At 39.0% G+C, this 26,036-nt stretch overlaps 1 protein-coding gene across 1 annotated transcript in view; it reads right to left on the bottom strand.

Moving 5' to 3' along the window:
- Positions 1-20,945, bottom strand: part of ANK3 (ankyrin 3) — a gene marked incomplete at its 5' end in the record, with an annotated part of 202,701 nt that extends 181,756 nt beyond the window's left edge. The window contains one exon of the mRNA XM_082052678.1: positions 20,832-20,945. Within this exon, the coding sequence (XP_081908804.1) occupies positions 20,832-20,945 (114 nt within the window). The remainder of the gene's footprint in view (positions 1-20,831) is intronic.
- Positions 20,946-26,036: the final 5,091 nt, after the last annotated feature.

Genomic DNA, 26,036 nt, shown 5'->3' with positions numbered 1-26,036 from the left:
AGTCCCTCCTGAATATGTTATGTATATATTAATATATACATTCAAATCCCCACTTATGTGAAAACACCATTAAAAGAGAATATCATTAGTCTATCTGTCAATTTGCCACAGCAGAGCATTTTCTGTCACTTGGCAAGTCATTCCTAGAGGACTTGTTCAACATATGGCCAAATGTTACATTGAAAGTAAACCAACATATGTTCAGCATGACAGAGGAAAGTAGAAAGGTTTGGTAAAAGTCAGTCTCTTGTATTATAGCATTCACTTTGGTTTCCACAAAGGATCAAGTCAGAAGATCCTACGTCACTGTCCTCAGCCCTGTTGCGTTGGTCTGTAACACCAGAGCAGTTACACCTACAGAGTTTGCATCTGTCTCGTGAGTTCAAACCTCCCCGTCAGGGAGCACTCACCATAGTCAGTGAACACACATATTGCACCTGCCTTTGCTTCCTCCTCGGCATATCATTTGTGCCTTAGCAAATACTTCTAACCTTACTGATGCCATGACTTCATGTGTAGCAAAAGCATTCTATCGTGAAAGCTTTATCGACCAGCTTTTTTCAGTTTCTTCTTAAGAGAAAACTTTAAAAATTCAATGTTAAAGCTCAGAGATTTAACAGCAACATACTTTTCAGGGTCAGATTTTCAAAATCCACACTGTTTTGCTTTTTCACACTCACTTTTGGGACCAAAATTACAATTAAGTTTGTGGAAACAAAGATAACTGAGCTTTGAAGTTCTGACACCTGCATAATCCACCACAGCACAGAAACAAGAGAACAGCAGTGAACCCTAAAGCTAAATAGTAATCACTGCCAAACCATAAAGTTCTGGGAATTGGACTCCACAATGTTTTCCTTCTGCTTCCATAAAAATCACAGGAAAAGATAAGCCAGGTGACAGGTTGGGAACAAATGGAGGTTTTGGAGCTGGATGTTTCCTACCACCATAGGTAGCAGTTTGAGTTTCTGATGGCAATGGGGAGAAATCAGAGCCTGAATTGAGCCCACAGAGGTTTCACTCATGCTCCTAATCAAACTAAAGCCACACTGATCATTCAAATAGACAGGTATAACAGGAGAAAAACTGGTTCTTTCTACCAGGATTTTGTCCGTTACCATCAGTAAAACAACTGAGTGAATGCCAGGCACTATTTTTTAATTGTCAAATATTGTCCTGGTATTAAGTGAGGTTATTGAGGAATGTTGTAGAGATGGCAACTTAGTAACAAAAAAATCCACAACACCTGTAAGATAAACGAAGACACTGATGGCGTGTTTTGAAAACGTATTCTTTTTAGTTTACACTTTTACATCTGAAACTACAAATTGAAACTGAACAAACTGCAAAGCAGCTAAGAGGCTGAAAGATGGTTCTGCTTCTATTCAACAGAAAGAACCATGCCATAAAAATGCTGAGGGTGTGTTTTAATCTTAAACCAACCAAACAAAAACCAACTAAACAAACAAAACAAAGGGTGCTCATGCACTCTTTTTTGCCCCAACACACACCTCTGATTCACACAGATCCAGCACTGCTAGGTCTCCAAACCACTGGTGTCCCCCTAAAGACAAACTGAATATCTGCAACATGAACATGGAAATACTGGGGGTCATGAGATACAGAAAAAAGAGGAGTTAAGCCCTGCAACTTTCAGTGACAAGTGGCTCAGGGAGTCTATCTAGACCAAAAAACATGAGGCCACAGTTCAAGACTGCACTGAGACTACAACTAGGTCTCACAATTATTTTCATCTATCTTAATGCCCTGTTGCTTCTCCAGGGTCACCAACGTGATGTAGCTCACAGTATGGTTACAGGTATTCTCTGAAAGCGAGAAGAGGGATGAGCCACTTTGTTGTAAATTAATCTATATTCTCACTTTTTAGCACACAGTATTCAGTTCCTCAATAATCAATGCTACGAGTTATTAAGCAATTGTATTGCTGGCTGAGGAACTAATGTTGTACAGTTCCTTCAGCTATATTGATCAACAGTTTCTTGGTCTGGTCTCCAGACACCCACTCTCTACATAGAAAGGCTTCTTGCAAAAAGCAAAATATATCAAGCCACAATTTTTATTAATTTTATCCTGGAAAAGAATATGATATGCCCTCTGCAAGAATTTTACTTCAATTACTGACCATGTTATCTATCCCTTAGAATTAAAAATTTGCATCTGAAGGAAGATACTCCTTCAGTTGATTCAGGAGATCTAGTTCAGTTGTAGAACTTTGCATTTTACTTTGGCTGCTAGAAGTCAGAGAGCATTTTCCTGACTTCATGCAGAACTGAATCAAGGACAGTCACATCAGCTTTGAACAGTCTAGCGTGTCCAGGGTGAACAATGAAAAGCCCTGAAGAGAGACTTGTTCAGATCCTGGAAGCAGAACATGTGCATGAGGACAGCAGTGTCCTAATCACAACAGAGGGCTATGGGAAAGCTGCTATCAGCAGCTTGTAAGGAGCAATGGTCCCATAAAACTATATTGTTTGTGGAGTTGCTTTGTAAAGAGCCAGAAGGGTCTCTGTCTAGTGATCAGTGTGTAACAGAAACTTCTAAAGGAGAAGGACTCTTCCTCTGTGAAGATTTCCGTTTTAATCCTATTGAAACCGCAACTCACAATTCCCTGGAGAGTTGGACCCTTGTCTTTTCTTATCCATACTCCAGCCACCAACTGAAACAAGCCTTACCTTCTTGAACATTCAACTTTCAAATCTTACTGCTTTCAAACTCCCCAATACAGTGAGAAAGAAGAACAAAAACCTCACTTTCATCCCAAAGACGGCAAACCCTTTCTAATAGCAAGTTGTCACATCTACAACCCCTGCAAGAAACTGTAGCTGTGCTCAAGCCAGGGCAGCCAGCAGAGCCGAGCATCTCTAAAGCTAAGCAGGCAGGAGAGGATACCCCAGACCCAGGGACCTGCTCTTCTCCTTGGAGCTCAGTCCCTGTAAAGCTGAAGGCACAAAGGAGGACAAAGCCTGCCACCTACTACATGTATACTCTTGCGCTCCCCTGCACCTTCAACCCAAAACCTGTTATGTTTTCTCCTATCTGCTTTAACACAGTGAAAAAAACACAAATAACTCTCTGCAGTGGGAGCACCATGGCCTCCAGCCAGGCTCCTGAGGTCTTCCCCTCATGACATCCAGCTGGGGACTGTGCTCTGGGACCTTCACACAGGAACACAGTCATCCATGGGTACTTTGGCATGTTTGTTAGTCTTTGGTCAAAGCCACTGCATCTACAGTCCTGTAACAGCTGTATGTCTATGAAAGGTGCAGATAGATTCCACAGACTCCACATTTACCTTGCAAAGAGGAGAGAGGCCAAAGCCTTTAGCACCTAGTAATTTAAAAGGTTTAATTTAAAATTTAAATTAAAATTTTCAGACTCCTAGTTAAAAGCATTTTTATCTGAAGACAAGCAGAGTTTCATAATTTGTGTCTCAGGCTATCAGTATTATGGTACAGATAATGGGATAAAACATGGTTTAAAATAGAACATTCTAAAAGCAAAACACACTTGATAATAAAATAAGCCAGACCAGAACATCTGTGGATTTATCTGCCTAACTTTTTATTTATTTACATTTGTATCTGGACATTGCTCAAAGTAGGTTGTAATGCAAGATAAGAACACACAAGAATCATATATTGAGTCTACACACTAAATTATTATACCAAGATTTAACATCACAAACATGAATAACCTCAGAATTCTGAGGATTTTGCCAAAAATCCTGCAAGTCAATTGTTCATTGTTTAACAGTGTGCGTACTCCCTACCAATGTATAAAACGCTACGGGCAGAGAACACTTGATAAGCATGCTAGGAATATTAAAAGTACCATTTGAACATTTCTTTGTGTAATCCAGACAAACCCTTTCTCCACTTACAGTATCGTATCTGATTGAGTTGCTCCTACTTCGGGAACAACTTTTTATTAATTCAAAACAAATTATGCAGACATAACAGTCTCTGACTAAAGCGCTCTTCTGTGAGCTACTGCTTGAGCATCTCTCAAATGCACCTATTTTGAGAAGCACAAATACACAAAGTACACATGTAAAACTCCACCTCTCCTTATGCAACAGAAATTTTGCATTCTTTCTTTCTGTAAATGAAATTTCCTAGTTTCAAATGCATTGCCCTTGAGGGCATCAAGTAATGCGATGAAATAATGAAAGGTTTCTGACGCTACAATGAAGGTCAGTATATAGCGGATCATTTCTTTTGTCTCACTTTTCAGGATGATCAGAGCACTGAGGCAATAAGAGGGAAGCTTGTGCTTTTATGTGATGCAAAATCATCCAGCTGTATGTCCAGTCATTGCCTGGTGCTGCACTGCAGCTTCTGAAACAAATCTTCGCCTGTCCCCAATGACATCAGGAGAGCTCAAGGCCTGCTTCTATTTTTAAATGATGGATACATTTTTCCCTTTAAGGTTGAAAATATTCTTGATCATAGTATCTGATGTTATTGTTTTGAAAGAATCACCATAATTTATAATGGTATTCATTTATTAAACTCATACTTGCAGAAGTTAAATAAAGTAAGAAGAAAAATGTGTAAATAGTATGCATGGAGCCCACTGCGAACGCAGATGGAATTTCTATGGTTCACCTGACGCTTGTCTGATTTAATGAAGACAGTAAATTGCACAGCACAGTAACTGCATTCCACGCTGCATACACCACACTGCAGCGGCAGCTACAGGGGACAGATATTCCCTTTCTTCCAGCTTTACAGTATTCTCTCTGATTTAATCACCACATTGGATACTGGAGAACAGGCTCGAGAATATGGGAGGAAGTCTGTAACTGAAGCATATGAGCTAAACAAATAAGAGGAGAATTACCAGGAAAAATACTTATTTTGCTCACCCCTACCCTCCCCACACACAGAAGTTGAAGAATTGTGAATTCTTTGTCTGGTTGCCATGAAAACTATGAGATGTAGCCTTGCCTCAGAGGAAATGATGTTATGCTCACACAGTGAATAAGAGATGAAGACTGCATGGTCCTACCTCAGCAACACAAAGCTGAGTCAAAGAGAGTCTTTCTAAAACCCAGGCATGTGTGGATTCTAATCAGCTCTGTTTATAACGTGTGATCATAGTTAATTGTTCATTAATTCCACTATGTCATTTGTTCAGAGATTATACCCTCCACATAATGAATGTTTTGGGGTATTCTCCAGCAGAGGAAATTAAAATAGATAATAGCTGTGATTTTAAATACTCTTCTTAGCAATCTTAGGTTTGAATCCATTGACCCTAACTAGTTTTTAAAAGGTTTCAAAACATAAAAAAATTGTCTATGCTTGCGAAAAGGGAAACGCACACATGTAACTCATCATGCCTACAGAACCAATGCATTCCTCTCTAGCACTGGGCCTCACCCTGAGAGCCCCACAGGTGATGGGAAGGGGGACAGCTTCGAACTTCCTGGTGCATCATTCATCCCCAGTTCAGCAGGCAGCCCAGGTTTTGTTACTTGCAATCAATATTAATACCACTGCAAACACTAAATGGAGTAGTCACTAAAAGAGCACACAGCATGAAATGCCTGTATTAACCATAACAGAGATGTTCATGTTTCACTCCTGGATTTAGGAAAACACTTTAGCAAATTAACTTACTCCACTTTACAGGATGAGATACGCTTGTGCAATGTCACACAGAACATGCTTATATGAATAACACCAATACTTAACTATTTTCCTGCTTATTTGAGACTCCAGAATCACAGATGTGTCAAGAATGACAGCACATGCTTAACTGCCAGCACCATGGGCTTGTGTTTTATTTCACTTCCAGTCTTAGCGTAAGCTGATCCTTAATAGTTTTCACAAGACTGAAGTTGCTATAGGGTCATGATGTATTTGGAGGGCTGTGACAAAGAGAGCACTGTTACTGATTGAAGCATCTCCCTTTGCTCACAGCAACAACAACAACAAAAAAACAGGAGAAAAAGCACCAAAAATATACAAAAATTATTTTAGGATCCCTTGCTGAATATAAATGACACATTGTAATAAGAATTTCCAGCTTTCCAAAATACTCGCAAACAATTTCAAAACAAAACAGAAAAATAAAGTAAAATCCTTTGGTTTAACATGCCAAAATAAAGCTTTCAAGTGACTAATTTTTTTTTTTCATTTTCAAAATTTATGAGTTGTTTGGTTTTGGTTTTTATTTTTTTTTCATTTGGGGTTTTTGGTTTTGCTTTTTTCCTGTTATTGACTTAAATACTTTGTTAAGCTTACATCAAATTTGTGTATTTTTCAACTTAAGAAACGCTTATCTGAAAAAATTGGCCTGAATTAGTTGCTAGGCTTTGGCCAGTATGTTCCAAATTTACATTTGCTTGTAGCATACAAATAACCACCCAACAGAGAATTTATATACTTACATATTACATATTGGATTAATAGCTCTCTAACACCCGCCATATAATGAGTTAATTAGCTGCTTAAAAAGCATGATTAAATCAATAATATGAGTGCAATTAGCAGCTGTGACATAGTGCTAGGTGGCCTTCCTTGTCTTTTTAATGGACTTATCATTGTTCTCATTTTCAAGGTTTTCTCAATGTCGGTGTTTGACCATTGTTTACTCATGTACAAATATTGATAACACAGGTTTTTTAAAAAAGCACCTATGAAGAAAACTATGTCTTTGAAATGACAAATTTTGCTGCTAGTCAGAATCTCCCATATTTCAATCTGCTATTCAAGGTAAATTAATGTCATCTGCAGATGATGGCATCTCGCAGTGCGCACACATCCATCCTTGTGTGCACAGAGCTGGGATAACTGACAGCTTTTCAGGACAGGCCTTGTCTTCTACAAACTCACTGCCTTCTGATGCACTAAGCACTGTGGCCCCCATTCAACATAAAACTTAAGACTTGGCCCAGCTTTAAGCACACAGTGCTCCCTCTGTATGCAACTGAATTACAAATAGGCTTAAACTTAAGTGCACACTTAAGTGCTGGATTAGTGCCAGAATATTTAGCATTTTTGACTAACCAGACCCATAACAACCAAAGCAAAGATATCACACAGTCTGCTTAGTCATTTGTGAGCTCTGAGAAACAGTGGTGCACCTTTCTACTGTCTGTTTTTCCGGCTGAATGCAGAAATACAAATTAAAGAAAGATTTCAAAACCAGAAGCTGCTCAAAGTTTTTCTTTCTTGTCAGATCGACACATAAAGCTGATCAGCCTATCTAGTTGCGAAATACTTTGCTTTCTGAAAAGTGAAATCTGTGGCTGGTACATAGCATCATTTTTCCCTATGCATTTCCATCACAATAGCTAATACATTATTTGCAGCTAGAGATTTTTAAAATCAGAGCAAAGAGAATCTTTCCTTGATCTAATACAAAGAAACTTAGTTCTCTAGAGGGAGAGATTTATTTAATTCTCTCTTTTTGATGAGATAGGTGAGTTTCCCTCATTTTGCAGGCTGTGCTACAAGTGGTTTGACTCCTTCCCAAGTGCACTCCCATTGCATTTGGCAGCATCATTCAGAAAACACAACAGTGTCACAAACGGTTTTAAGTCATTCCAAGAGCAATGTAACTAGACTTGAAAGACATGCAACGTCTTTTAAGTGAAATCTTAATGTTTGTAATGCATCATAATGGAAGGAAAATATTCTCTAAAATACCAGCAGTATGTATACGATGCATAGCTGAAGGACCAGCTTTCCTCCGCTGACTTCATTGAACTGTTACTATGCAGTGCCAGGACAGCCATCAGCAGTCTCCCACAAAATATAACCACCCTTCTCTTATTACAGAAGGAAGTCTGAAATCCAGTATTATCACTGCTCTGCTATTAAATATTCTGGTTCTGCCATTGGCAAAAGTGCATGTTGACATTCTAAGGCTGGTTAATACACTTCAAGTTACCTCTGACCTTGTCCTCTCTTGCCACCACTCTTCCCCTGAGCAGCCACTAATTTGTCTTCATCAAACAGCAGGATGTATTCAAAACAAGGTTGCTATATGTTAAACCTAAATGATACTGCAGAAAATCCTCCCTAAAGCTATGCAGCTCTAATCTGTGACTGCCAAATACAAGAAGTATAGACAATCACGTTTATTGAATCACAGCAACCAGCTACCCGTGAAATAAAACTGATGCCAGGCAACTCTCATGTTAATAACACTTCATATCTTCAATTTATATTTGCATGAACAAAACTGTCCAAGAGGCAAAGGACCGAATATTTATCTGAACAATAAATACATAAGAGAATTTATATTAACAAAATCACTGCCGCTAATTAACATGCTTGTTTCTAGGAAAAAAAAAAAAATATAATAATAATTAAACCAGACAAAACTGAACCAACAGGAAGACCCAATGAGTTATCAAGTTGCAGTCAGAAGCCTCCAAAAGCTCTGGCAGGGCTTTTGCTGGCCAGCTTTGCAAGATCTCCCCCCACTCTCCTCTAGCTTTATTTTTTTCTCTTCATCTATTTCCTCCATGTTTCATTAGGATAATGTTTAGTTTGAACATTGATATATTCTGTGACTTTATTTTCCTCTGGAGATATTTATTACCTTTGTTCCTTTTTCAGACAACTATTTTCTAGGAAACAGGCACGCACAGAGCATGTCTTGCAAAAACTGGGACAGAGATTCTGACTTGTCAAGAAAATGTGAGAAAATTTTATCGCAAATGAAACACACAGTAAGACATGAAGCTGAATTTTGCGTTCACTCTTCTTTAAGAAGTAAAAACAATATATTTTGTTTAGCAGAATGCTATTTCAGGGAACAATTTCTATTTTGTAGGCGTAAATTAATTGCTCAACTTTGTACCAGAAATATCTTAAAACTGACAAGCTCTGATTAATTTGTGGTTACCTCTTTCTCTGTGGAACTTGACAAAGCACTCTGCTACATATCCACAGCATAAATTCATGCAACCAGGTAATGGATAAGAGATCTCATCTTTTCAAGGACTTAATCAGATGCAATCTCTTGGATGTCCTCCAACCAATTAAATTCTTCACCCTGCTATATAAAGCTAGAGGGTTTTTATCTTTTTGCCTACTTCGATGCCTGAATTTCTCTCCCAACAGGGCAGCATCCCTGTCGGGGGAGGAGGAGTTCCCAAGGACAACTGCAGTCCCACAGCAGCAGTGCAATCAGAGAGCAGCAGCCCTGCAGGCAGCCCGGGATTTGCTCACTTGCAGTACGGCTGATGCTGGCAGGGAGGAGAGCCAGCCCCTCAGCCATCTTATCAGCTGTACATCACCTTCACTGCTCACGCAGCATATCTGCACCACACTGAAACAAACCGCAGGCCACCCTGAACTCAGCAGTGTTTGGAGCCCCATCCCCAGCAGAGACTGAATTTTGATGGCTTTGTCCTAATTCTGCTCCCTCCCCTCCCAGGATTTATCTAGCGACTCGGGCTGGGCAAAGCATTGCGGGTTAATAAGGAGCTCCTCAGAATGAGGAGTTCATCTCCCAGCAGCTAGTTACAGCCAAAATAAAGCCCAGCTTCTGGGTCAGCCACCCGAATCACTCCTCCTGTATCTTCCCTTTCATCACTGCTCACATTTAAGCATCAAGGCCCTTTCTAATGCTTGCATTCCTTTTTTTCTGATCTTCTTTCAAACCCATTTGTTTTAAAAGTGCACCAGCTTTGTTTGCTCATTTGCATTTGGTAGTAAACAAGGAGAAAGGGGCAGCTTTGCTCTTGGGGACAAAGGGTTCCTATTTTGAACAGCTTCCCTGCAGATCTTGTTTGGTCACAGCATCTCTTGGCTTTCCAACCCAGGGCAGATTGTGCATGTGGCCTTTCAAGCTGAATTTATTGCATATGTTCAGTGGTTCTTCTAATTGAACCTATGACTTGACCATGATTCAGTGAGTTTAGCTTCAAGGATAACAGGCACATAGGTCAACAAGAAGATACATACAACGTTATAAAATACACTACATTTAGCCATTTTACATTAAATTCATGCACTTCTAAAACCAGGATTTTGACTATTTTCCTGTATTTTGGGTGGGCTAAACAGAAACAATCTTGGAAGGGCTTTATAAAATCTTTGTAAGCAACACACATTTCTATCTGCAATTTAATTAGTATGATCAGTTGTTATAAAACAGCCTTTCGTTAATAGCGTGGTATACTATATAAAATAAAATGAATCTAAATAACAGTAAATTGGATATTTATACTGAATATCAAGGGCCATAATTAGAATTGTTACCATGAATACTTTTTCTCCACCAAAAGCTTTTTTAAAAGCATAGACTTCTTTAAAAAAAAAAAAAAAATCCTCAAGAATTATGGCAAGACACCAGCAAAATGTTCCCAAGAGCTGTGGACACAGCCAGTAGGTCACACACCAAGGCAGCACTGAGCAGTTCCAAAGTCATTAAAAAACTTTAAACCTGGCATAGGCCTTATTTTGTAGACAAGGTCCTTACACAAGGCATACAACCCATATTCTATATGAAGAATAGAAAAACAGTCAGTACTTGCCATTTGAAAAGAGATCCTTAACATTCAGAAAAAGAAAATATGGAGGTATTTTTATAGAGAGGGAAATCAGAGATTAAATAAACTGCTTAAGATCAAATTGGAAGAGTCAATGGGAGAACCCCCTACATCCTGTGTTTGTTGCTTGGATGACTTGGAAGTTTGCTTACTTTTATCTTTTATGTGGGTAGTGTGTGCTGAGTGTGCAAAACATCTATTAAGCCTTCTCTAGGCATAACCAGACATTCTGTTATTACAAAAAAGGTAGACAGGAAAATATCAGATAGGAACATCAAACAACATACACTTTCCCATAACTGTTAAAAAGCATTTGCTGTTCCTCAGGCTGCCCTACTTAGAAACTTTGACTGTGCACCCACTGTCATGAGAGATGTTTTCCTCTCAACATCTTTTTAATCTTTTCAGACCGGTAGAAAAACAGCAGTCTTTAGTTATCAGAATTTTGATGTTTAACAGCTTCAAAGTGCTGGTGGTTTCAAGTTAAATCAAGTGGTAGGAAAAACTAGGACTGCAGTGCATTCACCAATTCTCCTTGAAGATGTTTTCTTTGCTTAGATGGTAAAAATGTAATAAAGGAAGCCTTTCCCACCCACTTCTCAGCAATATTTCACTATGGGATGTTTTAACTTTTCACAGTCTTGTGTAAGAAAAAGGAAACTATCCAAAGCCACCCTCCAGAACATACTGTCTGCTACTGCCTGGCCAAAATAATGCCTGTTTAGAGAGAGGCTTCCTCAGCACTACAGGAAAATGCTGCATTTACTCTACCCATAGATTGAGGCTCTTTTTAAACTTGCTGCACCATGCTGTGCCTGATACAATGTCTCTCTCCTCTTGGGGGATCTTTCCCCTCAAGCATGGAGAGCACTCCAGGCTTATTCGCCCATGCTTCAAGGTCCAGTCAGCAGAATAATATCTGCATTAATTTCCTACAGTTCGGGCATGAAAACATTAGTCTCAGCACCAGAGGTGATTGCTAGATTCACACAAATCCCAAGGGGGCAGGAGAACAGGTTACTGATTCAGATTACCCAGACACTGATATTTCCTCACAGGCCAGTGGTAAATTCAGCTGATGAGATGGTTGCAAATGCTAAACATTAGGCCAGTGATTAATGAATGGGAAATGATTGCAATTTCAGAAATACCATGGTAGGGTCCAGAAGGGGTGGTGATGCAGTTATGGGACAAAGAAAAAAGCTGTGTGGGAGAAAATAAAATTGTTCAACCTATGAAAGAGTCTCATCTAAAGCTACAAATGCCTTAATTTATAAGATACTCCGATTACAACCCTGGAAAAATCACTTGAAAGTTATACATAGCTAGCTACAGTCAGTGGCTCAGTTCCACTTTTCCCTTCTGTTAGTAAAATTCACCATAAACTCATGCTGGGAAGTGGAGGGAATATCTATTCAGTGGATATTGCACAGCTTTTCTGAAGGTTCTCAGAGAACACTGGAGGCCACCTCCAGATGGGTAAGTTTGGGGATAACACACAGGACACATCACTGGGAAGGACAACTGCCCAGCTAGCTGTGACAATCTTAATTAACTGAAAGAAGTCAATGATGGAGTTATTTTACATCCTGACATTTAAAAGTAACTCCCCAGAAAATGAACTGATGTGCTGAACAGAAATTGGATTCCACAACTGTATTTTCTACCAATGACCAAACAGGCCATGTAAAAGTATGGCTTCTATCAGAGGAGACAGGCAGGATAGCATCGCTGTGGTTTCTCATTTTAATGTTGCCTTTAAGGAAAGTGCTAAAAAAATATGCAAATCAGTGTGCTGTAGCTGAAAGGTAGATATTAACAACTGCACTGACTTGTGAATTGTTCTGAGTTTGTGAACTCAGAACATGATGCAGAAACTGCTGGTGATGCTGTCATTTGAAGAATTTCAAAAGAAAAGTAGCACAAGTTAGAAAAAGGCCATTGAACTTTTTGATCTAATGACTTGTTCTTTCAAATTGTCTTTTCATAAACAAAAAGTATTTGTAATTCCTTTAGGAATCAGTGATAGAAATGAATTAAAATCACACTGTAAATTACATATATGAAGAAACAAATTATTTATAAACACACACACAGGGGACATTTTAGAAAACACCATTAACAACTTTGTGGACAGCTTTTCCCTAAGGACCCAGACTGGCCAGCAGCACTGGGCTGATCCTGGCTTTTCAGGAGCCGCTGCACGGGGGCAAAGGGAACACATTCCCTCTGAAACTAAACGTCTTGCAGCACCACGCACCCTCTGCCAGCCTAAGTGCTCCCTAGCACAGGTGGAGACTCACAGTGGGAAGCAGGGACACTGGAGATGCCTGAGCAAGAGCTACAGATACACTGATGAAAAGCACCGGGTGGGGAGTCACAGCCACATCCCTGACCACCACCTCCCCTCCTGCTTTTGCCATACGCACATGCATTACATATACATTTTCTTGTACATATATCCTTGACTTGTACAAGGTTTTTTGTACCCGGCCAGAACTCTTCAGCAATCAGAGCACAAAGATGCCATGCAAGCAGCTCTTTAAAAGGGCACCAGCTTGGCACATCCCATCATTAGCAGAGAAGAATATTTGTGTTACACCCCACAGTTACTCCTCTGAGTGAACTATGCAAGTACTTGAATTCAGATTAGCTACTAGTTGCTTGTAGTCTATCAGAGTTCAGGGATTTGCATAATCATGGTGTGTGCTTTTAAAATACATTTATGCAAAAACAACCACTTCAGCAGCCTCTGAAAATCCTTTAGTGGCAACTCAGGATTCAGCAACTACCTGACTCGTCTTCTGACTTCCCTCCCAACGCTTATTCCAGCAGAGCCTGGATACTTGTAACATCTTGTTTCAAAAGGCAGAGGCCACAGGGTTAAGGATAAGGTTGCAGCTCAGAGCTGAGGTGACAGGATTTCACAAAAAAAAAAAGGAAACACTTTGCTGCTTTCAAAAATACCTTCCATATTCTACAAAAATATAAACAATTGACATACCCTCATCCCCTCTATGTATATTTACTTAAAGAGATATTACAAATGAGTGTGGAATACATTAATGTAGTTCAGGCTCATTTAGTGACCAGTGAAGTTTCCTCAATATGCACCAAAGCTGCCACTTAAGAAATCTGCTCAGAATCTACAAAGCACTTTTCTATAAGCCATCATAGACTTCTTTGCAGAAAGCAGGCAGTGATTTCCACTGACATTGGATCAAAGTGACACATGCACCCCTTCCTCCACAAGTGAAGGAAGCAACAGGATCACAGAGATTTCGGTATTGTACAAATTGCTAATTGCACAAATGACTAATTGCACAGGTGAAGCACCAGGCACTCCTGGGAGCTTGCCTGGCTCCTGCTAGAGATGGGGCCACCAGAGACACCAAGTTTAACACTACTGATGAATATTTTCGTTGAGGCAACCTCCTCTCTAGGCACTGTGATATATATGTCACGTCGCACCCATGAAATAATTGCAGACTGCATCTGCACACCTTGTCATGAGGGGGTAGTGGACACCTGTTAAGATACTGACCTTCACCTCCTCCTTGGGCTCATGAGCAATGAGTGTGTTCTGAGGCCTTGGATACTGCCGCTTTTATCAATAAGTAACAGCTTCTATGAAGTCCCATTAATTTCAGCTGGATAACCATGGAGTGGGATACATTTTGTATAAACTAGGATACCAGAATTTGCACAGTTAACTAACCTAAGAAAAACCCCATACAAATGAACCCCTTCTATTGTGTCTGTTTTCTGTTTAATCATAAATGATTTTCAATGAAAGATTAGGAAAATACTGAAATGAACAACACTCACACTGAGATTTAAAGTTGGTAACCATGATGGCACAACATGTAATATATTAGACCCCTCAGCTACCTAGTAAGCTAAAATCCAAAACTGTGAATAACACCTAGCTGAAGAACCAATGAGCCAGGTAAAATACATCATTCAGGTCATTGAAACAAACCATAAAAAGTTTTCCAAAATAATGCTCAGATGAAGGTACTATGCAGTACAATGCGTCTTGTATCTTTCTGTAACTACGAAGGCAAAATACAGTTTTAGTTCTGATACATGATACAAAGGGATGTACTTAGCTTATGTACATCTCAGAGCACTAACAACCTCATCTGTGATCAATTCACATTCCTAAACAGTCACAACTTTTTAAATAATGGAGAACTTCAGCTCACTGGCAAAATTATTATTTTTTTCTTTTTTTAATAAATACATCTCAGAGTGAATTTTCTTTTCAATTAGAAAAACAATCTTATTTCAATCGAGTTCTCCTATCCACATTAGTCTTAAATACTAAGGAACCATTCTGTTGTATTTCCCTTTCAAGTCAGCACACAGTGATTTCAACTTTTGTAAAAAGAAATAAAAACAAAAGCTGACCACTTCTGTGAGCATCAGGAACCAGCCACCACGCAGAGCACTGGCCACCACGAAGAGAGGGTTCACACAAACACCATGCTCAGGCAACAAACATACCAGAAAGATTTTTTTTTAATTTAGATTTTTAAGTGTTACATGATCCCAAAGATCCACCATAGACACCAGAGCCTGATGTGCAGAATGCCCAAAGCTCTCAGCTGAAGCTGCAAGGCTCAAGGATACTTGGGAATTACTAGGTTGGGGTTTTTTTAAAATAAAACTTACAACTCACAACTCAGATTTTTTTTCTTCTCTATTTCTTCTCTCTACCCACATCACATACACCAAGAGCCTGGTTCTTAGCCCCCGATTTCAGTCAAACTAGGTCTGATTGAGTCTACACTCAATTTTAGCAGGTGCTCAGCCAGTTTCACTCACAAATATTTTGGCTTTCAGTAAAAAACATTTAGTGAATAGCCAAGGGGAATTGTATCCAAGTAGGTGCAATTTACTATAAAGCCATCAATTCAGGAAAGAGGTTGAAATTAGCAGTGCTTTGACTTTTGGCGCAGGGCTGAATATTCATAACCACGTAAAGGGATTTTTATTTCTTTATTTAAATCACTGTTCAGCAAACATAAACTTTGAACTGCCTTTTGCTTCTAAAACATCCACTTTCTCTATAGGAGACATTCCCTACTACTCCCTCCCCTTCAGCTCTCCCCTCAACAACAACAACAAATAAAGCCCAGCCTGGGTAGAAAAACCAAAAGGATAAAAGACTCCATTAATACCAACCAGGTAGCTGAAATAATATTGATTTACACTCAGTGAGAGTCCAGCTCTAAATCTACTCACTGAACAATCTCCCTATAATGGTGAGGTTGCCCATTGTTAGTCTTCCCTCTTCTTCATCTCCTCCCACCACAGAGCTGGTAACATTAAGCATAACACAGTTTGTAACCCAAACTGACATTTGCATAATAACTAATGGCCATCTGTTGTGACAACACAATCCTGAGGCATCAAAAAGGTGTAGAGGACAAGGTAAATTTGGTAAACTTGCCCAAATAAAAATGTTGAAGGATAACAGTGCAAAAGCTTTTTCTGGGTTTATAAACAAGAACATAATACTGAGCAGTGCCCACTTCAAATGATGCTGTAGTGCTACCCACACAACATAGTGCAATCTTTTCATTCCTATGGGGGTCATCTTCAAAGAAGGAATTGTTTTTCCAGCTGAAAAAGAAACACACTTTCACTGCCAAACCCCATGCTAGTAAGAATTCCACACTGCTCATATATATCCCATCCACAAATGCCCCTAAATATCTATCAAAAATATCTTCCAATTTTTTAATTAGATTTGCCTCTGACAGAGCTTCATGTTCAAAAATCAAGGATACAAGTGAAATTTTCCTTGCAACTACGAAAGATTCGCTGACTTAAAAATTTTTCCTTCAGGCCCTAAATCTACATGATCTTTTCATTTACCATGGGTCACGTTCCCAGATGTTAGAGCAACATCTGCCTGGTTTGTACCTTAACACAAGAGTTGAGGAACAATAATTTGTGCCTGAACTACCTGGATTCTACTACTGTCAATTTCAACTGTTCAGAAACCATGAAACACATCATCTAACCCTGAGATTTGTTCAAAAATCATGAAATTGATTTTTTTTTTTTTTTAAAATAGATGTGGATTTGTACTTGCTATCTGAGTTAAAAGCCTTTACGCTCACATTTCAGGCTTTGCCTGATAACAGGTAGACTTGTTTGCAAGTGAAAACTGCACCAATTTCAACCTAAATTGTTTTTAAAACCATAGACAATTAATTGCAGGAGCACGCGCCTGTCAGAAAGAAAACTATCCCTGTTTCCTCAAACCTGCTTAACTGTCACTATGAAGTAAACTGAAGAAGCCGCTTGCACTGAAGCTGGTCTGCACGTAACCCTTTGCTCAGGCTAAGCGTGTGGGTGCAGACAGTGAATTTTTTCAGTTTCATGAGACTCATACTGAAACCTTGATGCGGCTGAGATCCTTAAAACATTTGACAGCCTCAAGAGAGCTGAGGGGAAAAGAAAGAGTGGGAGTCTCTCAGCTAGAATATGATGATGTCCTCCTGGGGTCCTGCTACCCCGGGAGATGTTTCCAGCTCTACTACCCAGGGCACTCCAAGCCATGTCCCACAGGCCCTCACAACCGGGTGAAGAGCCCAGGCCAGAAGATACGTAAGCTCCTCAAAATCACATGAACAGCTGCACACCTACAGGGTGATCATTCCTGATGCATTTAAATTTATACCCATTAGGAAATTGCAGGGCAATTTTTCTGGCATACCTGAAAGTTAAGTAAAACCTTCAAACACTGTGAGCCTTATGATGAAATTACTAGGTTTTGCCACATTGTCATCCGTTCTTTTCCGTGCTGCCCACAAGTTTGTAGCAGCAAAGGATATGACAGCAACAGCCCTTAACATCTCAGAGATGGCAGCAGCCGGGCTTTGCGTTATGCTCAAGCTATCCTGTGTTCCTAAAGAACACGCTGGCTCCTGATCACTACACGCAAATGGAAACCACTTCAGTCCTACTGAATATTGTATAAAACATAAATCATTGAGTATGTGCCAAGAGCTGCCCTTCTCTTCTACTATGTACTGAACAGAGAACATAAAAAAAAGTTCAGAGATTTAACCTTTATTTTAGGAACAGCACTGACTAAGCAACTAATTTATTTCCAGACATTATTACAAGATAAAAAATTTCTAGGTTTCACAAACTAAGCAATGCATGACAGAGCCGCACTGTAAGGAATCAAGCAAGTCATCCTATCAATCACTTATTGGTAAGGCTGGCTTGGCTTGTTCTGTGACACCATTTAAAGCTCAGGTCTGCCCTTGGGTGTATTCAAACTATCCGCATGTAGGACACTGCACAACCATCCATAGGAAGGATGGTTTGAAGCTGTAATATAAACTTGAACAGACTAAACGGGAAACCAGTATAATGCAGACCCTTCACTGTACTCACTTCACTTGCTGGCCCCATCCCTTTCTCTTGCATGAGTTAAATTATTTAAGCTCTGAACCTTCAGAAACGTCTTGAATTCAGGCAAACGAAAAGAGCGTGGTGGGCCCATAGGACACAGAAGCACAGTGTCTCTACACAGCTAAGTGAGGCCATTTGAAAATATCTCACCTTGAAATTGAATGGGATTGGATATAATACAGGGGTTTGTTTTGTGTATATTTTTAAAAAGGTCATTCCTCTCCTGCAAGTGTTGAAACAAGCCTTCACAGAAACCTTATTACACTGTTAATTGCTTAACCAGTCAAAAGCAGTGAAATATTACCCTCAGAATGCAATCCTCAAACTAAATAGGAACATAAATCAGCATGACTGTTGCTGGTATCATCAACTCCAGGATGCTGGGTGCTCTCACCAGCCTTACTTTCTAACCATTGGCTGCCTTGGTCTCCTTACTGTATAAATCATCCAGAAACGTTAGCACTCTCTGTTGTTTCAATGTGGTTTGAAGACCCTAAAGGATATTTCCATATACCACTAAAGCAAAGGGTTAGTTTTGTGCAGTATCATGTGATCAACAACAAAAAAAAACACCCTCAATACTGCTTGCTTGTGGGTGGTGCAGAGGAACAAGAAGTGACTCACAACTCATAGTGGAAAAATTGGGGGGAAAATGTTTTAAATAGTCAAGAAAGTACAAAATGGCAAGCCACAATTATTGGACTTCCTACGCCCTATGAACTGGGTGGCAAAACCATATCTTTGCTATGAGAAGACTGATTGCAAAACATATGAATGTTAACTGAAGCAATTGCTGCCTTTTGCTCCATTCTCCTAGTACAGTGAGTCTCTGCATGCTCAGAATCTGCAAAGTCCTAAGAAAACCCAGAAAGAAACTGGAATAAGGTACAAAATTCCAGTGTGACATGAAGGGGTTGGGGGAGGGGCCAAACCCAAATAAAAGCCTGTCATGGATCAAAAGCTCTAAATTTCATCTCATTCTTAAGGTGCATAAATAGAATGCTGAAAAAAATCCACACATTTGAGATTAACAGGCTGATATTTATCCATGTGCCACTCTGGTTGCTATGAGATTTCCTTTCTACAGCAATGAGTTGTATAAACAATAAAGCATTTTTGTCCACAAAGCAATTGTCTCACCTCACTGAATTCAAGAGTCTCTCACTGCTACATCCCTTCTATATTGTTCTGATCACAAACTGTAAGAAAGCACCCTCACACAAAGACAGTATATGGGTATGGTTGCGCATGCTATTGTTAAACTTGAGCACATTAAGTACAACGTGGGCTTCCCGCATCACGAGTAGTTAGCTGAGAGACTATACATTTTAACTTACAAGCCATAGATAAATATAGCCAGCTCCTAAAATTCTTCACTCTCGTGGTCATGTTCAGATGGGGTAAAAAAAAAAAAAAAAGCACCCTGATAGCTACATTACAGACCTGCACATAATCTAAACAGCAGACAAGGAAAATATTACTAATTCGGGCCAGTTTCAAAAGGCAGCACCTCAAAATTGGCCCCAAAGACAGAATCTGATTTTCACGCTTTCCTTTATATTTAAAGATGATTTGGAAGATCTGTTTGTATACATTTACACAGAAAAAAATACCTACAGTTAACATGCTGCAGTACATTCACTGCAGCCATCTAAACAGTCTCCTAATGTGCTCACTAGAACAGAAGGCAGTGGGTTTCTTAGTGCTTTTCATTATATATGGTACTGCCATGGTAGAGGAAAAAAAGAGAAAAGGGCAAGGAAATACTGACTCTCACCCAAGCAAAAGATACACATATGTTAGAGGAAATGTACATGTCATTTAGGAAGCACATGCACCGCTTCTCTGAGCATCTGAAGATTATCCAGTTCCCCCTTAGGGGGATTTCACAGACACAGAAATACTACATACCCAGGTTTCTGTTAAGACAACTGGCTTCTTGCTATGTTCTTGAAAAATGATAATAAAACTCAGCCAAAAGCAAGAAATTATGGCAGGGCCTTATTTCCACAGAGCAGAGTACAAGGTGTCATTTCTAAGGACATAGCCACAGAGCTGCAAAGTGGCTGGCCTCTTTATCTGTCATTATGACACAAACCACAACTATTGTGCTTTATACCTTAGAGAGAAACAGTAAAGCTGGAATCACAGAGAGACTCCTGAATCGAACAATGAGCAATGCAGTGCCTACTGAATTTTTTAGATCCTGGTGTGCTGGAGGGCTTTCTGCAGCTAAGACGAATCTACAGCAGAGAAAACCCAGGCTCTGTGATCTCAGTCACCTATTTCCCTAACAAAAGAAAGTTGCTAATAACAGATCATTACAGCTCAATTCTTTAAAACAGCTCACCCTTAGGGAAAAAGAGAAACGCTGAAACATCTTATTTCTGTAACATTATCCTAAACCCAGATATTGCAGAAGCCAAACATGTGACACAGTCCCAACACAAAGAAAAAAAAATCTGCCTCCACACACATCCCTTTTAAGTACATGTATGTAAGGCTAAACTATGATGCTGTTAAACCTATGAGAAAGCTCAGCATTTAACCTCATATCACAGTTACAAACTATTTTCAACTCTCAGTCAGTTTGGTATCACAGTAACACAAGTGATTTATCTGGGAAACGAATGCACACCTTCTGCATCAACGCTGCAATCAACTAATATCCAATTAAACATTCAATTGCTTTGCAAACCCCACAGCCATGGTTATCAATGCTGTTTCACAATGTTAACAAATTACTCCAACAGCTACCAAGTTACATGCAAGAACAAGCTTTTATACTTCAGTTGCAAGGTAAGAAAATTAAAACAAAAGAATCCCTGTCAGAATTTGGCACAGATCTAGATACCTTTTTCTTCCGATCCCGGGATCTTTTCCTGTGTTTTCTTTTTTTCTCAGTTTCTTCATCAGCATTAATTTCTAAATCCCTGGTTTTCTTTAACTGTGATGCTGCGTGAGCCATAATGCATTAAAAATCCTTTACAACAACGCTGCCTTGTAAAAGGTGATTTCCTCGGGCACCTTTCACCAGCCCTTACAGCAAATGTTCCAGTGATTGGAAGGAAATCTGTGACCAGAGCCAGAAACACATTCAGGATGCAGAGATCTCACAGAAGCTTGCAGTCACTACAAAAACACAGAGTTGCAGATTTCTTCCTATACCTTTCTGTACCTGAACCTCGACACAACAGTGCAGCCATCGTAATGCATTTAACGTAATGAAAAAGACAGCTGGGACAGAGAAAGCTGTATTATGGCTGTATCCCCTGCCACCAGCTGGAAGTGTCTAAGTGACTCCAGTGAAGGGGGAATGCTGAAAAGGAGCGCTTTCTATTAAAAAAGATTCCAGAACAATAACACATGCTGTATTGTATTTTCTTCACTAGTTCTAAAGGATGTTTTTAAAACCTATTAAAAAATGCAGTGTTAATCATGTGCATATCTCGGCTAGATTTTTATGGTAAGCCATTTAACCTATAATGAAATGGAGCAGCTCCTACTTTAGGTTAACTGCTGATGGTGACAAAAAATAAAATAAAAATTTCTTTTTACCATGGAGACCCTGACTGCATTATGTAGAAAACAATGCATGCATTGCCATATCTTAACAGTGTGTCCTTTATACCCATTTTTCAATTCCAATATATTTTGTGAGAGAGGATTACAGAAAGCCCTGTTGTCTTTTTTTTTTTTTTTTAAACATACTTATTACAACACATCATACAGAAAGAAAGATGCGATCATGCTAGTGTGTGAAACAGGCATTTAATTCATGCGAGATTTCCTGGCACCGTTCCTCTACGTGGTCAGAAAGAAATCAGCATTATTTCCATGTAGTTGGAAGTGTACTTTTAGGCTTTTATGTCAAGGCTTGCTTCAATCATCTTACTATTTTTGCCACCTGAGTCCTCACTAACTGCAGCTTTTGAATATTCATTATGGGAGGTAAAATAGCAGCAGTACTAAGGCCTGCAGGAGGATCCTTTCCTAGTATGAACACAGAGCAAGCATCTAGTAAATACGGAACCATATTTTTTCTCTACACAAAAATGAACAATCAGCAGCTCTCCTCAAGACTGCTGTTTTTAACCTTTCCCAGTATTCCTAGTAGCGTGCTTTGCAGTAATGAACATTTGCGTTTTAAGGCAGTCTGATTTCTTCCAGATAGGAACCAAAAGTCTCCACAAGTGAAACTGATGTTTTTACATGATACTAGTATTGCTTTCCGGAAGGAAAGAAAAAAAAAAAAAAAAAAGAATTTGCTGTAAAAATAAGATTAAAAATAAGGTTAAATTTAAACTGGAAGTGTGATTAGCCAAATAATCTTTAATCTTCAGAGTGTAGCATAACGTTAAGAGAGGTCTCACAAGCTTGTAAGTTTTCTTCCCCTGAACTGGAGAGATGTTTTCTGAATCGTTGATGTCCAGTAAGTGACATACATCCATTGCTTTAGTTTTCACATAACACGCCTAAAAGTAAACTAACCTTTTAAATCTCTGAAATATAAACTACTTTGAACATACTGTATGTTGTCCAAAAGGCAGCACCTAGTGGACTGTTTGTCTGCTGTTCACTGGTTAACAAACTAGGTTTAGAGAGATTTTTATTTTGGAATGACTTTTAAGAAATGCTCAAGGATGGAGACCACAGTTATGTGACCTTAGGGACCTTTCTTCCTGGTGCAGTAAAATCACAGGTTCCTGTCTGTATCCAAACCTCCCTGTACCTACACACCAACCATGCACCTCTCCCTCTTCCTCCTCTACATCTGAAAGACTTCTGCAGACTCAAATAATGCTGCCTTTGGAAAGCTGGGGAAAGAGGAATGTTGCACTTGGGCAACGCCTGGTTTTGAACCAGAAGTAGTAAATTCCCACTTCTCTATGTGCTATAGGAGCTTGAATAAACATATTTCTGTTTTTAAAGATGCAATGAGTATACCCAAAGGATGGCCAGAGTATGCTTTCAACTGTAAGGCATCACTGCAAGCAAGTCAAATGCTACATTCAGAGAGGTATCTGGACTTTGGCCCAGCTCTTCATTGAAGCACAGGGCAGCACTATTGTACCACAGCAGTGCTACTAGAGAGGGGAACTGGCAACGTCATTGATTTAAGAGGGCTGGAGAAGGTATCTCAAGGAGGCTGGTGGAGAAACTATCAAGTTTCAGCAGGAAGTGGAAGACTGCAATGTGCCTATTAAAAAAAATATGTATCTATCAAAAAAAAAAAAGCACCCAATGCTTCACTTTCTAGCTCGCAAGCTGCCTGCATAACCTTGGCAGTTATTCTCTCTGAAGCTCAGTTCTCCCTCTGTAAAAGAAAGTTAACATTAGTCCCCTGTCTGGCAGAACACAGTTACTAGCAGGGAAGTGCTTAGGAATTACAGTAGGATCAAAACTGAAAATGGATTCAACAAAATTCAATAGGGTTGGATCCCTCTTATTCCCAGCACATTTCCATCTCAATTTGGAAGACTCAAGAAACTTTGCCTTAGGAAACCAACTTCTTATTCAAGCCACAAATAAAGTGAACGCTGCTGTCATTCACTGCTTGCTAACTAATCCTGTGACATTCCATCATCCTTTTAACCATACTAGACTGTAATTTATGCCTAAATAACCTAATTAAATGGAAATACAAATAATGTATTATAAGGTGTTGTGTGTTTAAAATACTTGAAGCATACTTTTAAAAATGTTGGCACAGAGAATAATATGCGCATATGTAATTTAAAAGTTCTAATGCCACTTTATGCTCAGGCTATATTCTATGCAGGTAGAAAACAAGTAAAGCTTCTATTAATGAGAATAATTCTAACAAATTAGGATAATAAGTGAACTTGCCCAATACCTTGGTATATGCATAAGTGCAAGGATTTTATCTGTCAGACAAGCCTGCTTCATCCCAGTACATATTCTGCTAATAAGCAGCTGGACCAAACATGTAGATGTTTTTAGTATGTAGATTATAATGCCTGCGGAATGCAGAGTCTTAACTCCTGAATTAGATTTCAGGAAGAAAAAATTATCTTTTCAAGCTAGGATTTTGAGACACTATGTCTTAGCGTCATCAAAACAAACAAACCCCACAAAAGCACACACAAACCAGATTCTTTATAGCTGGAGAAATACTAGGGAGACTTTGTGTAGCTTGCAGGCTGGAACAGTCTCAAACAGAAAAGAGGTTACAAAAAAGGTGTGAGTAAAAGATTCAGACCCCTGTGGAAATGACAGTGTATATGTACAACTTGTGCTTTTGAGGAAATGGTGAACTGGCGTCATCCACTGGAAGGTGACTGGGCACGCCCAGATGAAAGCTGGACCAAGTGTGAAGGTTTTCATGCCAGATATGTCATAACTCACTTCAAGGGAAATAGGTACTGGAAAACTTCATTAAATGCTGCTTTTCAGACTTCAGTAAAATAATTAAGCTATTTGATTTCACCCTTAATTACAAAGTTAATGAAATGCCAATGAGTGTTTCAGCACAATCCATAGGGTTCTGATAAAGTTACAGACAATGATAAACTGTATCTTACCTGAACAATGGGAAATTTACGCCTTCTGTTAGCACAAGGATAACGTCTACTTAGCTTCATCTACTCACAAATGGCTGGGAAGTGATTTTATCAACTTGAAAGTGAAGTGTGTCATTTGGTTTAGATTAAGCTGCTAGTTTTAAAACTAGATTCAAGAGAGACTGTAAAATTGCATTAGCTCTCAACATTGAAGCAGATCTTGAAAATCCACAAGAAGATACAAGAGGGAAAAAGTGTTCACATTCTAGTTACTGGAGTTAATTTATTAATTAGCCATCAGCTGATGGAGCACAGAGAGTTAAGAAATCATGTCACACAAGAAAAAAAAATGATAATATAATAATGAAAATATAAGTTTACTAAGAATATACCAAAAATAGATCTATGAAAATCTAAGGTTTTTAAGAAAGATGGAACATCATAGAAACTTTCAATATTTACACTACTTAGATCACTATGGGTCAAAAAAGGCTTATGATCACAGACAGCGCTAGAAGGTCACTATGATAAATCTTAGTGGTGAACAAAGTATATTTACATTTTCCCAAAGAAGAAAAGAAGTGTTATGGGTAGAACAGAAAGAGCAGAGAGCAAAACACATGAAGAAAAATAAAGCCAGTTCTTGTCAGGTTACTCTTAATTTCTGAGTTATCTGATAGGGAACAAATGATAAAAGGGGGAGGAGGAGGTCTATCCTTTTGCTGCTATAGCCCTGCTCTGGATTATTTTATTGAAGGAAAAAATGTGGAAGTGGGAAGAAAAGAGAAGAAAGAAGGACAAGACATACTCAAAAATAAGGGTAATATTGAGAAATAAGGAGAAATAAGAGTTCTGGTTTCTAAAAAAACACTGCATGATACCTAGTTAACTTATAAAAGAACCCTTCAAAGGAGTCTCATAAGATTCGCTGGCTCATGCGTTACACTAGCAGCCCTTGTGTCTCAAAAACAAACAAAAAACCCAAACCAAACAAACAAGATTAAAAGCTTATTTAGTATCTAGGTTTCCTTTTATTCCCTTTTCACACATTTAATGTCAGAACAGGACTGACCCATCTTCAAACATGCAGAAAATTGAGGTCACTAAGCAGCAAATGAATAGAAAATAAGAAAAGTTAAGACTTGTTTTCCTCTTCTGTTTTGTTGCATTGAGCTTCCCCCAACACCTGCCTCTTCTATTCAAATACTGTTTTGGCAATAACAATCCCAGAGAAACTCTGAGGAGACAGGGTCAGAAAGGAATGCATGCACTACACAGAGAGAAAGGAAATATCTAAACTGCATTTTATAGACCACTTTTATAGTGCTTACAAAAAGCTTTGGAAATGACACAAATTCTAGGATGCAGTGATAATGGCCAAATATTTGAAGTTGAGAGTTTTTGTACTGTACCAGCAAGAGGCTTACTACTTCTGAAATGACCCTGCTGCCCTCTCTAGAAATTTAGTAGAAATAGTAATAACTTAAACAAACAACAAAAAAAACCCCACACAGCACCACACACACAAAAAAAAT

Source organism: Streptopelia decaocto (assembly GCF_964273445.1).
Source record: "Streptopelia decaocto genome assembly, chromosome: 5".
NCBI lineage: Eukaryota > Metazoa > Chordata > Aves > Columbiformes > Columbidae > Streptopelia > Streptopelia decaocto.
This window is presented reverse-complemented; position numbering and strand designations above follow the sequence as displayed.